The sequence below is a fragment of the Astatotilapia calliptera genome, chromosome 16 (genome assembly GCF_964374335.1).
Source record: "Astatotilapia calliptera chromosome 16, fAstCal68.1, whole genome shotgun sequence".
NCBI lineage: Eukaryota > Metazoa > Chordata > Actinopteri > Cichliformes > Cichlidae > Astatotilapia > Astatotilapia calliptera.
Window position 1 is genome coordinate 17,880,601 of NC_137437.1, and position 16,789 is coordinate 17,897,389.

The following is a 16,789-nucleotide window of genomic DNA, read 5'->3' on the forward strand; positions in this document are numbered from 1 at the left end:
TAGCCTGTGGTCTTAGGACTTTATTACATTCAGTTGTTGGATGTTGGAGTTTCCTTTTCTGCCTCGTCTTCATGGAATACGTTGCAGAAGGACTGACAGTAGTCAATTTTTATTGTTGTTATTTTATTGCTATTTTATTATTGCTGTAAGTTTAAAATATTTGTCTGAAACAGACAAATCTCTCTTGTAAATGAGACCCAGAGTCTCAGTGGGACTACCTATATAAGTAAAGGTTTAATAAAAAACTGCATCAAGTTTAAAGTTTAACACCTCAAATGTACAGCTGTTTGTCACATTAAACATAAACCACAGCACAATTTCCTGCAGCACTACAGAGGGGTGAAGAAGCACTCTCCGCCAGCATTGTATCATTATTATCGTATTATTCATTTTATTTTTTTCTATTCTTTGTGGATTGTCACCCAGGTCTCTGACTCAGTCAAGAGGCTGTCAGTTGGTCAGAAGGTTTAACAAAGACAGTTGATAACCACCATCATGATACCCATTATCTCTGACTACGATCTTAGGTGGAGTCTAGTCAGCTAGCACGCAGAAAGCCTGAAATACATTAAGTGCATACAACTTACTTCATAGTACACTCCTGTGATCTAGTAAGATATTTAATGTGGACCAATTATGCTTTTCCTTATTGCAACACATGACTAATGGAGGATATTAAAAGTGGTAAAAGTTTAAGACAATGAGGTCAGTGCGTGTGCAAGTCACCCCCTTCCTGATTTCTTAGTGTTTTGCATATTTCTCACCATTACATGTTTCAGAGTGAAGTGTGAATGTAAAATGTAGTTATTAAATGACGATTTCAGTTGTTAATTAAGAAAAGCTACCTGACCCTGTGTGAAAAAGCAATTGCTGCCCTTGTTAAATCATGAACGAAATGTGGTTAAATGCAGTTTTTATAAATCTGGGTTTTATTTCACCAGACAAGTTCATGTCAGACGACATTGAATTTACTGACACTCTACTCTTTCCAGGCTGCTATCTGTTTTGAAGGCGTTGCAAAACTATCTCTAAGGCCTTGGGACTCCAGCAAACCACAGTGAGAGCTACTGTGTACAAAAATACAGGTAACAGTGAAATTTCCCAGCAGTGGTCAGACCCAAATTATTCCAAGAGTAAACAGTGACTCATCCAAATGAAGAACCCAGAACCCAGGTGTTGAGATTGAACAATACAAAAGAGACTTGGCACAACTGACATCCAAGGAAGAGCTCCAGGACGTAAACCACTATTGGAACTCTTTGCATTACTGCTACATTCCCACGCTGTTAATCTCAATACTAACATCCTTATAGCAGTCCAATCATCTTCTTAACCGCCTTCTTTGAGCCAATCAGCTTCCACTCTGCAGAGTTTAAATCTCAATGGTCTGTTACTTACACTTTCAGAGTCTCATACGTGCAACCCACCTCCTCCCCATTTCCACCTTGCTGAGTCACTCAGAGCCATAATCTTCATTTTCACCACCATCAGCACTACGACTCCAGATGGGGTTTGTCTTAAATCCGATCACCATTGGGACCATAGTTCAGTCACCAGATACATCAATCCATTTTTCTATCTCAGTATATCATAGAGATCAGTTCTTCCGAACGATCTCTCCTTATTGAAATGGCAAATGTGTAAACTGCTGACTTATTTATAAACTGACAGAAGTTCAAGTAGCCAAGAAAAATGCAGCTTTAAGTACATTTTATATTTGTTTTTATTATTAAATTACATGTAAGAAAGCTGTTTAAATCTGTTGCTATAAAAAGTTGAGTCTTTTGTGTGGTCCATATCATTGAACTCTGTATTTGTAAGGTTGAACCTGAATTTGATTACGTCGGTGATTTTCAAGTTCCAGGCAGTTTTCATAAATATCTTCTTTCTGCTCCTGTTGCACAAAAACATGGGAAGAAAACCAAATTCAGATGTTTCGGCACCACTAAACATGTCCAGATGTTTAGTAATACCTAAAGTGGAAAAGGTAGTGGACCAGCTTGATCTTGCATAGAAACAGACTGGTTGCTTGTTGCTTCTCAACAGACAATATAAAAATTATTATATTTACCATTATTGAAGCGGGAGAACGAGAGCTATAAAAAGAGAGAGAGACATGTTGTTTTTAATCCTAGCAGTGTAATACATTTAGCATAAAACTGTTTAAAAGCAGTGACTGCAGGCAACTTACCGTGAACGTCGTTTGCAGACTTTTCTCTGAATGATCACAATAGTAATTAGAAAGATCAGGAAACATGTACAAGGTACAATAACGGCTATGGCAAGTGGGATTTTCGATTGATTTCCTGCTTCAGCATCCTCTGTAAAATACAAAAACGAACTTGTTTCACTGCAGTTCTAATGTTCAGTTAACTTTTTTCACTTCCATGTACAGTGTTTAACAAATCTATTAGACCACCTATCCTAAAAACTGTTAAAGACAAATATTTTAGAACTCTGTCAGAAACTCATTTTAAGATTATATTCTTATGAGCCTTTCTTTTGGATGTTTTTATTGCCCATGTTTTAAGCCTATTAACCATTGCAGAAACATAAAAAAGGATTCTGTTAGTGATGTGTTATAAACTCTACATTGGGTGATCTAATATATTTTTTATGCACTGGAAGACCAGTATGAGTTTTCTAGTCTGTTTTAGACCTGCAGAAAGGAAGTTAGCACTGCTTACACTTCCCCTGTGGTCTCTCTAAAGACCTCAGCCTCTCAAAACATGTTCCTATTCATAATTCTTCTTTGTGTCAAATTCCGAAACCTGCAAGCTTTACAGAAAATAAATTTTACATTAAACCAATCTAACCACAAAATGTCTAGAGTTGTAAGAAACACAAATATAAAGGCAATGTAAGTGAAGCCAGATGTCTTCGCCTCTTTTGTGTTTGAACACAGAGGCAACTTTCAGTGTCTGACTTTCCCCTAGAATAACATTTAAGCAGTGGTAGGGGAAACTCAACTTTCACCTACTCCACCCTAAAAGCTTCCAAACCACTGGCAGTCCCAACTTTTGTCTTTGATACAAAGAGAGAGAGAGAGAGAGAGAGAAGTTGATATGGAAAGTGTCGTTATTGCCCCCTTCTTCCTGTTTCCATAGCTTGACTACCCCCTCAGTCATGATAAATAATTTCTCTTGTTGTTACTTCAGGTGTTTAAGGAATGCTTGTGTTTTTATGTGACCTGTAAACTTCAAAATGAGTAATTCACCTGTAATTACGAGCTCCCATTTCTTTTCCCCGACTCCCTTTGATGCGGAGAATTCACAAGTGTAGTTTCCCGTGTGCCACCTCTGGGCTCTCGTTATGGTTAATGCATATAGTTGGCTCTTTAACATGGACATGTTCAGCTTCAGGCTCTCAGCTTTAGAGGACGTTACAAATCTGACCTTTGAGTCATTTGAGCTGCTGTTTAAGGTTTTGTCTGTCCTGATAGTGAACAGAATCTCCCCATTCATTTTCCACGCCAGTTGAGTTAATTTGCTAATTGAGTCATTGCTGCAGTTCAGGGTCACTGTGCTCCCAGCTGTCTGTGAGATCCTGTGTGTTTCTGATAAAAAAGAAAATCATATTGTAGGTTTTGTTTTTGCTGGAAACTTTTGAATACTAAAGCAACAGGAAAATAAAACTATTCCTCAAAAAATCTGAACACAGCTCAAAATGTCTATAAAAAGACAATTAATTGATTTGCAAATCATTTAAACTGTACATACATTGCTAGCGTAATATTTTTGTTAATTATAGAGATTAAGTAACTTAAACATAGTCATGTTTGCATTTCAAAGTGTAGGGAGCAAAGCCACAAAAAGTAGTGCATTAAAGTTTAAGTAGCAGTCTTCTGCCGATTAAAGCTGTCGTAACTGAACTGAAAATCAACCTTGCTAGCAAAAAGCTACAACTATAACTCACCCACATATTCAGCTTATCGTTGCTGTTCTATGGGTCACACATTGCTCTGCACATTGTCAGAGAGAGTTCAAATTTATTTTACCTGCTTGCAAGAAAATATAGAAGAAGCACCATATCAGAGTCAAGGTCCAGTTGATGCCCAAATATCTTGAAAAGTCTTCCATAGCAACATGAAGGAAAGATAATTTAGAAACATATTTTCAGTATGTGCTGGATGATCTGCGAATATTTCTAACTGGTAGTTTATTTGCATCTTTTACTACGAGAGCTTCAATTAGATTTGAAATGTAATATCCTTGAGAGTAATAAACAGCAATTCTCTTACCAGTATTGATTGCCATATGCTGTTTGGTCCTTATCTCAATACGACAACAGCTTTAAGGTCGCAAAAGCAAGAAAAAGCAATATCTAATAGCTATAGTAATTAGAAGGCACAGCTTCTACGGGGGGCATACGTGCATAGCGTTAAGATACAGCCTCGCTGTCGTTCTTTCACAATACCACAGATACGGTTCCACACAGGAAGTGAAAAACTTTGATCTGTGGCCATGTGAGAAACATGCTCATATTTGTTTGGTTGGCCTTTGCTCTGAGAGTACATGCTGTAGTCGCTTACAACCCTTTATTGCAATGTTCTACTTATACCAACACCACAGCGAGAGGCTACAGATCGCATGGCATGTATTTGCTTCGTCTGTCATTTTTAAAAATGCATAAAAGTCCACTTGAAACTAGGAAGAGGAACACTGTAACGAAACCCCTTTCAGCAGTCACAACTTTGTGCTCTTACTTGGCATTGTAGGCAGTAAAAAGTCAAACATAAAAGAGTGCAAGATATGAAAAAGATTCCCTTGAGTTTGAAAATAATGTTCCAAGCTACAGTTGAGCAAACCCTATCTGTTTAACAATAATAATTTATAATAAAGTAGTAAATAGTAAATAGTAGTTCACCCAGGTTTCGGGAAGAAGGCAGTCTCCAAAAACTGAAAACATCTGCAAAGTGCAGTGAGAGCAAGTACTTTTACCCACAATCCATGTGACTCATATATTTGGACCTCTGAGGCATAAATTACTGGAATCTCTGACCCTAGACAGTGCTATTTTTATCTGTCAGAGACACACACTAACATATCCAGGCACCACTTGCTCACATTTATATCACGCTGTCATTTTGGATCAGTTGTTTGATATTCTGACGCATCTTCCTGTAGCAGAGCTTTCAGACACTTAAGCAATGTTATGGCTGTTTGTTGTCTGTTTGTTTTATGATTGTGTTTTACTTTGTCTTTGTGATGAATGCACGGTTGTGGATTGTTCAACCTCAGTGAGTCGTAGTTCACAGCCTGTCTCATGTTTTCAGGCATTACACACACACATGAGTTTTAGAAATGTTGCGCTTCGTTTACCTTCACTAAAACAAAACATTCCACACTTGGAAATTTCCTTCAGAGAAATGTTAATATTCGCTATTATTAGCTCTTACTTTACTTTCTCTACAAACTGAGGTGTGCAAGAGCCTCAACCCCCATTATGAGCACCTTCTACAGAGGCACCGTTGAGAGTACACTCACAAGCTGCATCACTGTGTGTTATGGCTCCTGAACACAGTCCTGCCAGGAAAAGTCAGTAATGAGAGCAGCGAAGAGGATCATGGGTACATCTCTTCCCTCCCTCCAGGACATCTACTGCACCCGCCCTCTGGATTACAGGTGACTCCACTCATCCAACAGTTTTTGCAATTTCCTGCCAAAGCCAAGGGGAGATCTTAAAACTTTTTTAAAAGCAATAGAAAATTGTTCTGTTGTAGATGGGTTAAAAACACAACAACGACGTGTTGAAATAAGAGGTGTAAAATGGCGGAGAGAGAAAAGTATGTCAAACACAACAGGGCAGTGATCAGAAAAAACAGCATCATAATTTCCCCCAGGGATCAATAAAGTATTCTGATTCTGATTCTGATTCTGATTCCATGTTTAGGACCGGTAACCCTAGAGACAGCACAAGATCCAATGTATGACCCTGTTTCTGGGTTGGCCCAGACACAAGTTGAGCAAGACTGAAGGAGTCTATCAAGCTTAAAAAGTCTCTGGCCAGCGAATTGGAGGGACAACACACATGAATATTAAAATCTCCAACGAAGTTTGAAAAGCCTTGGGTAAAATCCTTGTGGTATTTTGGAGGTCTATATACAGCTGCAACGAGTGTCGGGCGGGGATGCCCCAATTCAAACGCCAGAAGTTCAAAACTAGAATATGAGTCAGTTAAGAGTTGTTTGCAAGAGAGCTTCTTCCTAAAAACAGCTGCCACTCCACCACCACGCCCAGTCATCCTCGGCACATTAAGATACTCACAGTCATGCGGTAAAAGTTCAGTAAAACAACTGGACTCACCGACTCTCTGCCAAGTTTCCGTTAAAAGCATTAGATCCAGCTCCCGATTGGTAAAAGTCCTTAAGAATAAAAGTTTTATTTGCTAGCGATCGTGCATTAACAAGACTTAATCTCAGTGGTACAGGTGGCTCAGCAGCCGATGTGGGTGCCCGACCTATCGGCCGTAGATTCTGAGGGTTTACTCCACCTGAGCGAAGACGGGGGGGACGCTGGCGCGGGGTTATTGTCGTAAGCCCGACAACAGGTGTCAGGCAGGTGTAAGCCGTGTCCAAAGAGTGCCAGTAGTTGACGCGGTCAAATCCAGTCGGGATAGGGTGAGGTATTTTTCGAAATCGTGTCCAGGTTGCCTTCATTCTCACCAATAAGCCACTGCGTTTCCCACGGCGTCTACGGCGCCCTCTCAGTTGAGGTAGCGCCGGAACGCAACGGAGACAAGCTGGAACTCCTGACAGGAGTGGTGGGGAGAAGGTTCCCTGATATCCACGATTGCAATAAAGAGTTTTTAACTGAGAGGATCTTATAGCCAGCAGCATTTGACGATCATATACAAGCAGAGAGTTAGCATGTTTTAAAACAAAGTAAAAATAAAACACTAGTACAAACAGAATCAGACGGCAAGCCGTACACACTGGCGCCATCTTGAAGCCCAAGCTTCACATGCACACCTTCAGACACCAAGCTACTTTTTGCACAATACTCACTCGTTTTGCACAATAGAATAGCATTTTGCACACTTCCATTGCACTGTCTTGTGTCTGTATCGTCCTGTTCCATCCGGTCTTCCACTGTTTTGCCCTTTTGCATTTTACGTAGTCCTGTGTTCATCTGTTATATGTCATATGTAGCACCAGGAAGGAACGTTGTCTCGTTTCACTCTGTACTGTACCACTGCACATGGTTGAAAGGCCAAATAAAAGTCACTTGTCTGTAATAATCAGGCCCTATCTTATATTAATGACCTTATATTACCATATCCCTTCATTAGAGCACTTCGCTTGCAGTTTTAAAACTCTGTTGTTCCTGATGTATTTAAAATGCTGTTTTAATTTAATGCTATATAAATAAAACTGAATTGTAAATTGTTATGTGGCCTAATTTCTTTTTTTAGCTAAAAGCTGCTCTGCCTGCTCATATAAACCTAACTAACCATTTGTGGTGATCCACCATGCATATTACTGTAAAATGGCATGGCAACAAACTTGTGTTGCTATGGCATTTTTACTTCACTTGACTGAAGAAAAACACTGTGGAACTACATGGTTGTTATTAAAGTAGTAAAATAATAATATGCTATGACTGTCTCACTTGGCTTTCCTCAGCCTTACCAAGCCCTCATTTTTATCTTAACCCTAGAACACTATCGCTATAAATAGTAACACGATCACTAATGCCGGGTGATTTTTACCCGATATAATATAACCAATGAAAAGTAATCAAATATATCAAAATATGGCAACACATGACAAATTAGAGTGGTCTTCTTTTACTTTCAACTGTGCCATGTCTAACAAAATGAAAAATAAAACTCCTAAAACAAAATAATGACTCTGGAAAGCTGGTCTTTGGTCCACCTATTCCTGGGACATTTGAGACTTCCCTGGTGATGGCACAGGCTCCTCGACACGCAAACAGCTGCAGGAGAGAGAAATCATGTAAATGTATTTTCTCGGGTGTAATTCACCCAGCGATAGTGTTCTAGGGTTAATACAACTTTTAACTTTGCAAAATAGGTGTACAGGATATGGTGATACCACAAGATCTATATCTTAACTCAAGAGGAAGCCCAAGATGCCGCAAGATGTAGAGGGAACAAAAGTTTCTCTGAAATGGAATTTTCTGTTAATCCTCATCTAAAGTTTGTTTGATGTTAGAGATTTTGTTTATGACAATTAATAGTATAAAAATGTAGACAGAAAGCCATGATCTTCAGATTACCACATGCAAAATTATGCCATAGAACAGGCATGTGGACTAAAATTAATTTTAACAATACTGCCCCTTAGTGGTGCCTCACAGCCTTTCATCACTTGACTGGTTAAATCAAGTTTAACTTAGAGACAATTAAAAACTGTGAACAATGAATGAGTGTATTCTGCTCGTCCAGAAAGAAGAAGATTAAGTAAAAATGGGAAACAGTTACTCTAAGATCTGATAGTGATTGCTTCTCTTTTCTATCTGTCGCAGACTCTAGGGTCATGTTGTTCCTAGTTCCTCAAATACCTGGGAGGATGGCAAGTAGTCATGGGTGAAATTAATTCTATGTACTTGAGTATAGGTCTCGGTCGTTGTGTCCTTGGGCAAGACACTTCACCCATTGCCTACTGGTGGTGGTCAGAGGGCCCGGTGGCACCAGTGTTCTGCAGCCTCGCCTCTGTCAGTGCGCCCCAGGGTGGCTGTGGCTACACTGTAGCTTACCATCACCAGTGTGTGAATGTGTGTGTGAATGGGTGGATGACTGGATGTGTAAAGCGCTTTGGGGTCCTTAGGGACTAGTAAAGCGCTATACAGGCCATTTGCCATTTTTACCATAGTGCAACGTTAACATACTCCTATATACTTACATTTCAATCGTATACAATCTCCACTACATCTGATCATTTTTAAATATTTTAGTTAATCATAACATCTGCAAAAATAAAGTGTTAAGATACAGCCTAATGGTTTAATAAGTGTCATTCTGAAATAGAAAGTTCTGCATTATAATAATTTTGTTTTAACACCTCCACGGGAGGCCAAAGCCCAATGCAGGCCCCCAAGAAAGGGCAATTGCCACCAGTGCTGTTGACCAGCATGGATAGCTGTGCCGCTGTTGATCAAAGACCGAGGAAGAGGAGGAGAGGGAGAAGGTGTGTTTGGACACAGCAAGAGAGAAATCAGAGGGGTAGGGTCTTTGAATATAGGGACTGTGGAGCTGTTAGGCAGGAGTAAAATAGGGAGAGAGACAAATGATCTGTTCGGGTGACCCCTCAACGGAGCAGCCGAAAGGAGAAGAAAAAGATAAATACATTGTTGTTTTTTATTATTTAATATATGCACGTCCACAGTTTGATATTTCTGCTTCTGCATTGGCAAATGTCTTTGATCTATTATTAAAAAAAAGGCAAATCAAAATGATAATATAAAACTGGAAAATCTGAACTGAATAACAGACTTTTGAACTGTGCAATAAATAGAGTTTTCATGTTAGATTTTCATTTAGTCAATATAAAGGAAAAAGCACAAGTCTGTGTTACATCAAATATTACAAGCTGAAACTTAAGCCCACGTCGCCCACTACTCTACCCACTACACCCTACACAGTTACTAAATCTATAGTGTGTAGGGGGTGGACTGGAATTCTTCTGTGTTTCTATCTTCCTCTTATTTCTGTTTTGATGTTGTATCTTGTTTCACTCAGTGTGCGTCATTGGGTGCATGCTCCCCAGAGAAACACTGACACGACACGTCTTGACCACGTGTGACTTTTTATTGCGTCGGTTCACTTTTCAAAAGAAGATACAGCCACACATCTATCAGCAGAGAAGACTACAAGTTAGTAAAAAGGATTTTTTTTTCTCCTTTCCAAAGATTAATCATGTATTCTTACAAACATACAGGCAATGCAACAGTCTTAAAATACACAGAACTATACAATACCAGCATATTGATGTACAAAACAGCCAGCAGCATATTTGAGCAAAACATTGTTATATGTGTGTTTAATAATTTGGCTGTTCATTAAAGGCTCAGTTTCTGCCACATGGGATTATGGGAGGTGAAGTGCCCCCCAAATCCAACACTGTGAGATGTACATGTGTGGCATAGAGGCACAGATTGAGCATCAGCTCATTTTGCATGAATGGGTTAATGTCCACAAACGTGAAGCTTTATGCACTTATATCTGAACATGTTTAAAATAAAAGTCATTATATTATCGTCGTAGGTATATTACAGAGACGTGATGTTACGTGGAGGTGTTTGTGTGTACAGAGGGGTCACAAAGAAATGAAACCAATCATAAAAAACAAAAAAGGAAGTAAAACATCAAGTTTACGTAGCAATGAAACCACTTACAATAATTAACACTTACAGAAAAGGCACTGGAAGTCTCACAGTTGCATTGGTTTGAGTAAAAAAGAAGATTTTAATAAATCCAAGGCTTAAACACACTTTGTAATAGTGAGGAAATGGGTCTCCTTTACTCAGATAGATGCATGATCCTGCTGCTGGGCATTTTCTGTCTACAGTGGGCTTGTGGGATTAAATTATTAGTGTTGTCACAATGAGAATGTGTGTTTGCAGTGGACAGTGAAATAACTAAAAACAGCTGCACACTATGTACAATATTAGGCATGTGATAGGGCATTATGTACAGCTGGACTCCCCCCTCCCCTACAGTTGTTTCTCTCTGTATTTATAAGCATATCACAACTATTGTGTTTTCTTAAGGGGTATGTTCTCTGCTGTGCTTGGATAAAATCACGCAGAAAGATTTTTTTTCTCCACAGCCAGGTTAAGGATGCTTGTTTTCATTGATGAGCACGGTTTCTTTTATTGTCCCGCCTCCAACAATACTTTGTGCTGATGGTGCATGATCTTTATCGGCCGGACGCTTGTTTGTATAGCACGAAAAGAGAGGATTTGGTTTGAGGTCGCCGCTATAGTTCACTCTCTGATAGGGCAAAATAAGCTCTGCTCTCTTCCACGGGCTGTTGATATCACAGTACGCAGCGCTCTTAAAGGCAACACAACATAAGCAAATCTCAAAAAGAAGAAATGCGGACTGAAAAAGACATTCGACATGTGGTCTCTTTTTTTCTGTTTTTTTTTTTTTTCTTTTTTCTTTATTCCGGACTTACTCAGCTCTGGCTGCGCTACCTGGTATATAAACATGAAAAAGAGAGAAACGCTCCAATACTGATGCACATCTCTGTTTACTCAAAAGAATCCTGTGTACATGGATGCAATGGATGAGGTGTTGTGAGGGTTAAAGGCCTTGCATAGAGCTGAAACCTCTGAATGTGCAAAAGAGGAATGCTCTTCTAAAACCTGAAAATGGACTTGTTCTGCTTCTTCACAAAGACCTTTGCAGGCTACACGTTAATGTGCCGACATTTAGTCAGGTGTATTTTCCACGCGAGAGCCTTCTCGCTGGCAAGGCTTGCAGCAACATGCTGCATTTGCAGTATGTGGTGCCTGAATGGGAATGAAAGTCGGTGCCTAACTACGGCGATAGAACTGAAATGCAGACACACAAGTATATTATAACCCCCCTTTTCCCCTATCTACTCAAACCCTGTGTAAAAAGGTCTATCCCTCTAGTATGTACTATTATAAGTCTTTCAATAGAAAAGATGTTTCTAAAAATTGAACAAGGATCGTCAAGTAAAAACATCCTCCCTCACATGTGTCCTTTCAATATATTTTTAAATATAAGAACACGCTTAATAAAAAAAAACTCCTGTTTTTCTAATCTACTCTTTTTTTAATATTTCATAGTTATCACAAACATTTTTTTGTTTTTGTTGGGGTTTTTTGTAACTTGGTAATCCTAAAAGGTTTTAGTCCCTGTTGATTTTGTTTTTCATACATTTGGTTTCTGACCTGCCTGTTCAAGAGTGTGCATTGTCTTGAGATAGGTGTGTGTGCTCTCTTTCACATTGAACGTTTTAGTGTGTGCAGGTGTCTCACAGGTTCATACGGTGAGATCGTCTGACCTGGCCCTGCTGCTGGCTTTGCTCAGTCGGCTCAGCGGCCTGTTGTCTTCTATCGTTTCCGCAGCTTCCGTTCCTGCCTCTGCTGGAGTTGCCCCCTCCCCATTCACCGCCTCCTCTACCTCGATGTCCTCTTCTGCAGCCAGATCCACCCTCTCTGCTTCCGCCTCTGGTGCCTGTACCTCCTCAGCCTCTTCCTCGTGTAATGTCACCCCTCCTGTCTCAGTGGTCTGGGCGTAGGAGGGCAGAGTCTCGTCATACACCTTAGAGATGTCCTCCATGGGCAGCACTTCCTCCGCTTTCTCCTCCAACCCCTGGAAGGGTGGGGCCCCTCTGCCAGCCTCCATGCCCACCTCAGCCAGTGGGTAGAGGTGAGTCATGGGGGGAGCTTTCTCCTCCTCCAGCAGCCTGTAACCTTTTGCTCTCTGCAGAGAGGGAACAGCCAGGGGGGGCAGGCTCTTCCCTTGTGGCGGCAGGGGGGCCAACCCCTCGCCTTGGGAAGGCCCCGGAGCAGGGGCTGGCTTTCGAAAGACAAAGCGAATCTTCTTCAGGCCCAAGTGACTGATCTCCACAAAGTTTAGGAACAGTGAGACACAGGCCACAGCCAACATGAAGATGATAAAGACAGTCTTCTCCGTGGGGCGAGACACAAAGCAGTCCACCGTGTTGGGGCAGGGCCAGCGGCTGCATTTATACAACGGCAAGATGCGGAAGCCATACAGAAAGTACTGGCCCACCACAAAGCCCACTTCAAACAGTGTCTTGAAGATGATGTGGCAGATGTAGGTCCTCAACAGGGTGCCCTCCAGCCTGAACTTCTTGCTTCCTTTCGTACTGGTCTCCTTAGTGGTGCGGACGCTTCCCTGGTCAGGTGCCAGAGGAAGACGCTCCTCACTCAGCTCCTGTTGCCGGCTAAGTTCTGCCTCCTCCCGCTCTTTGCGTTTCTCCTCCATGTGGACATGGTGGACAGCGTGACCCACGTACACCAGAGACGGCGTGGACACAAAGATGATTTGCAGCACCCACAGGCGGATGTGGGAAATGGGGAAGGCCTCGTCGTAGCACACATTCTCACATCCAGGCTGCTGTGTGTTGCACACATAATCAGACTGCTCGTCGCCCCACACAAACTCTGCTGCTGTGCCCAGGATGAGGATGCGAAAGATGAAGAGCACCGTGAGCCACACCCGGCCGATCACCGTAGAGTGCTCGTTGACTTCCTCTAAAATATTACCCAGAAAACTCCAGTCACCCATGATCGGTCCGTAGCACTGCAGAATGAAGGGTGGGGTAGGGAGGGACACGAAGGGTGCAGATGGACAGGGAGGGTGGGGTAGGCAGGGACCAACAGGGGGAGGGGAAAAGAGGGTGCCAAAAGTAAGCTATGCATGAGAGGAAAAAACTTGCAAACATTTAAAAATCAAACAAACGCCAGAATTTGATCGTAAATTTGATTTGTACGCACACATTCACAAATATACAGAAAGATGAAAGTAAACAACAAACAGCAATTTGCTGGTAATTTCAAATATGAAAATAACCTTTAAGCTAGGCATTGATTTAACTGTACTAATGGCTGCATATTCTCATCGTGAACTGGACTAACGAAAGTTAACAAATGTGAATACTACAAGCTTTTACTTTTGCTAAGCTATCAGACTATAACACACTGTATATCTAAATAAACCAATAAAAAAGAGATCACTAAATAAAAATAAAGTCCCTTTTTCCTGAAATGTATAATAAATCGAATCAAATGGGCAACTTGCCACAGCTGCGGCTCCGGCGAAGTTGAGTCCTGTCCCGTTCTCTTGGCACCCAGCAGGGAAAAGTGAACTTTTTTCTGCCCTCTTTCCCACCTAAAGCCCTGTCCTTGTCGCCCCACTGAGCAGATGTGAATGAATCGGCTCTGATGGTTGGTTTTTAGTTTGCTGCAATATTTAAGCTTGGAGCCAGACGGCCTTTATTTGCCGGGCGACGTGTGGTGACGCAGGAGACAATAGGATCAACAAAACCAGAGCGGGGATGTATGGGAGCAGGCCTCAGGCTCCCACACCAACATGGCCACTGTACTGCCAGGGCACCGGGTCCACAGCGGAGCAGTCAGGCTACATACATGCGACTTCCTCGAACATGCATACTGTATACAGAAGCATAGATACAGTAGAGGATACAAGAGCAGCAGCATGTGCTTCCGGCTGTGCAGGCCAACATTAGAGCAGAGAGGAAGGTCAGTGACAAACTTTGAAGGAGAGCTTATGTCCTTGTGCGGTAACACTGAACACTGTTGTTTATACGATTATCTAAAGTGAGCATTAGGTCATTTCAACTATGTAAAGGGTTAATTAATGTATTTTCCCAAATTTGAGGAAACAGTGGCTTGCTCCTGTCCACTTTTATTTGTCTGACTGAATGACTTTTACAACTATGTCTGGCATGTGGCTGTGATTATTCTGCACATGGTTTACAAGTAACACGACATTTATATCCACACAACATTTACTATGGATGATTGGGAAAATCTGCTTCTGCACTTTTTTTCTTGGCTTTCCATCTCCAACATTTCAAAATTAAGATATTACTTAAAAAAAGGAAAACCTCTTTCACCAGTTACAGTCTTTTTCTTTTGTCTTTAATAAATTAGAATCTGCGTCTCTCAATAAATGAAGAAAAAAATAGTACTCGTCCTTATATGAAACAAAGACTTTTGTTAAATATAAGCATGTCTCTAATTCGTATTCTGTACATAAATCAGGACTATACATCTTGTTTGTTTGCACACTGTTATCTATATTATTTCTGGTTTAAAAATACCATAAAGGCAATTTTATAAAAAAAAAATTATGTAAACACATTTAAAATTTTAACTTTTAGATGAACAAAATGTGAGTTTTTTAATGCTAGAAGAGACCTTTGTGTGTGTATGTATCTCATACGTGTGTCATTTATGTGTGAAAAATGTGAAGCACTGAATGATTGTACACGCTGTAATGTCTCTATTAGGGAACTAGTCAAACTCTGCCAGCTGAGAGAAGAAAAACATTCAGCTGCAAACTTTGATCTCAGAGTCATTCCACAGATGTTTGCACAGAGGAAAAGCTGCAGCGGTGCCCAGTGAGGTTGTTTTCCATTGTTTTGACAATTACACTATTAACAAATCACCATGAGTTTTATAAGGCTATTACATAAAACATAAAGATAGGCGAACTGGTATGTGATGCCTATTTAAAAATATAAATAAATAATTTTCTACCAAACCAAATAAGTCATATTTCCACTCCACAAAGCGTAAAAATACACGTTGAGATGTTAGACGATGCAGGTTAATTTCCAATTTGTCCAGTTTATCCTGATATGTGGAACATGTCAGTGATAAACATGACGAACTTCACCAGTTTGAACTGGTTCATTAGCAGTAACTGCTAAGATGGAAAAGAAAGGTACAGCAGGGAAGGGTTGAGCACTATTACTTCGTACAAAGAAGCCCACTGTAGTCACCAGACCAATATTAAGTTCAATCTTTCATCCTCCACAGATGGGGGCTATTGTCAGAAAGGTGAAAAAATGGAGGACTTGTGACTGAGAAAGCAGACGGGCAAACCCAGAAACCAGCAACTGATAGTTATGTTATTTTGAGTAACCTCAAGAAAAGCAGAAAAGAAAGGAGAGTAAAAACCATTTCTGAAACCAACAGCACAGATTACCAGATAGAGTCACAAAGTGAAGGATGAGTGAGTGAGTGTGGGTACAAAGAGAGAGAGGGGTACTTTAGAAAGTTTATATGTCATGGAAAAAGTACCAGCCAGACTGCACCAAAGGTAATCTTTGAAGGGTTCTGTTTTTCTTACAAATTGTTAGGTGAAGCTGCATTTATCACTGAAATAAGGCAGTGGAATTCAGCTTGACTGTTTTTGTGCTGCCCTTTTTTGGTACTTTGGTATCTTTTTCGGGCAATTCATAGATTTTGGAGTGTGGCTTAATGTCCAAATAAACTTCATTCACTGGACACCCTGCAGGCTACAGTGCTAGCTGCACCTGGCTACTACTGGGTTGGATTTGCTTTTGCACTCAGAACGTTCTGAAATATTTGTATCTTTGACAAGATACTCAAAGGTTTTGGTCAATATGATAGCATGCCACAGTTGATGGAGATTTTTTGGCTGCACATGCATGATGGTAATCTACCATTCTACTTCATCCCAAAGGTGGCTCAAAATCTGATTACACTGGAGCCCATTTGAGTACAGTGCCAACTTCAAGTTTGGAATGATTTGAGCTTTGTGCCATCTTAGATGGCAGCATTCATCCAAAATTTTTAGTCTCAGTTTCCTGTTCTTACTTGAAAGTGTTGGAACCCAGTGTGGTCTTCCGCTGATGTAGACCATTTTGGTCAAGGTTCAACATGTTGTGCATTCAGAGAAGCTCTTCTGCATACCTCAGCCTTAATGAGCCATTATTTGAGTTACTATTACTTTCCTATCTCCATGAAGCAGTCTGGCAATTCTCCCCTGACCTCTGACATCAACAAGGCATTTTCACCCAGATAACTGCTTCTCACTAATTATTTTTTCCTTTGGTGATCATTTTCTGTAAACCTTAGAGACGATTGTGCGGCAAATCCCAGCAGATCAGCAGTTTCTGCAATATATAGATTAGCTCAGGCATCGGCAATCATGCCGATCAAAGTTCCCTAAATTGCTAAATTGCCTTTCTTTCATATTCTTTTTTTTTCTTTCCTGTCCCGTTTGGTTCTTTTGCCATCAGAATTGTTGTCTAAAGGCAAAGAAAGAT

General features: G+C 40.6%; 1 protein-coding gene across 1 annotated transcript; it reads right to left on the bottom strand.

Annotated features, from left to right (window-relative positions):
* Positions 1–1,705: 1,705 nt before the first annotated feature.
* LOC113007976 (gap junction alpha-8 protein-like) lies at positions 1,706–13,264 on the bottom strand. Its single transcript, XM_080290402.1, is given in 8 exon segments — positions 1,706–1,894; positions 2,072–2,096; positions 2,192–2,321; positions 3,218–3,556; positions 3,998–4,083; positions 11,436–11,486; positions 11,488–11,508; positions 12,002–13,264. Coding segments are annotated over 8 exon segments (2,001 nt in total). The 5' UTR covers positions 13,255–13,264; the 3' UTR covers positions 1,706–1,798.
* Between the last annotated feature and the right edge of the window lie 3,525 nt (positions 13,265–16,789).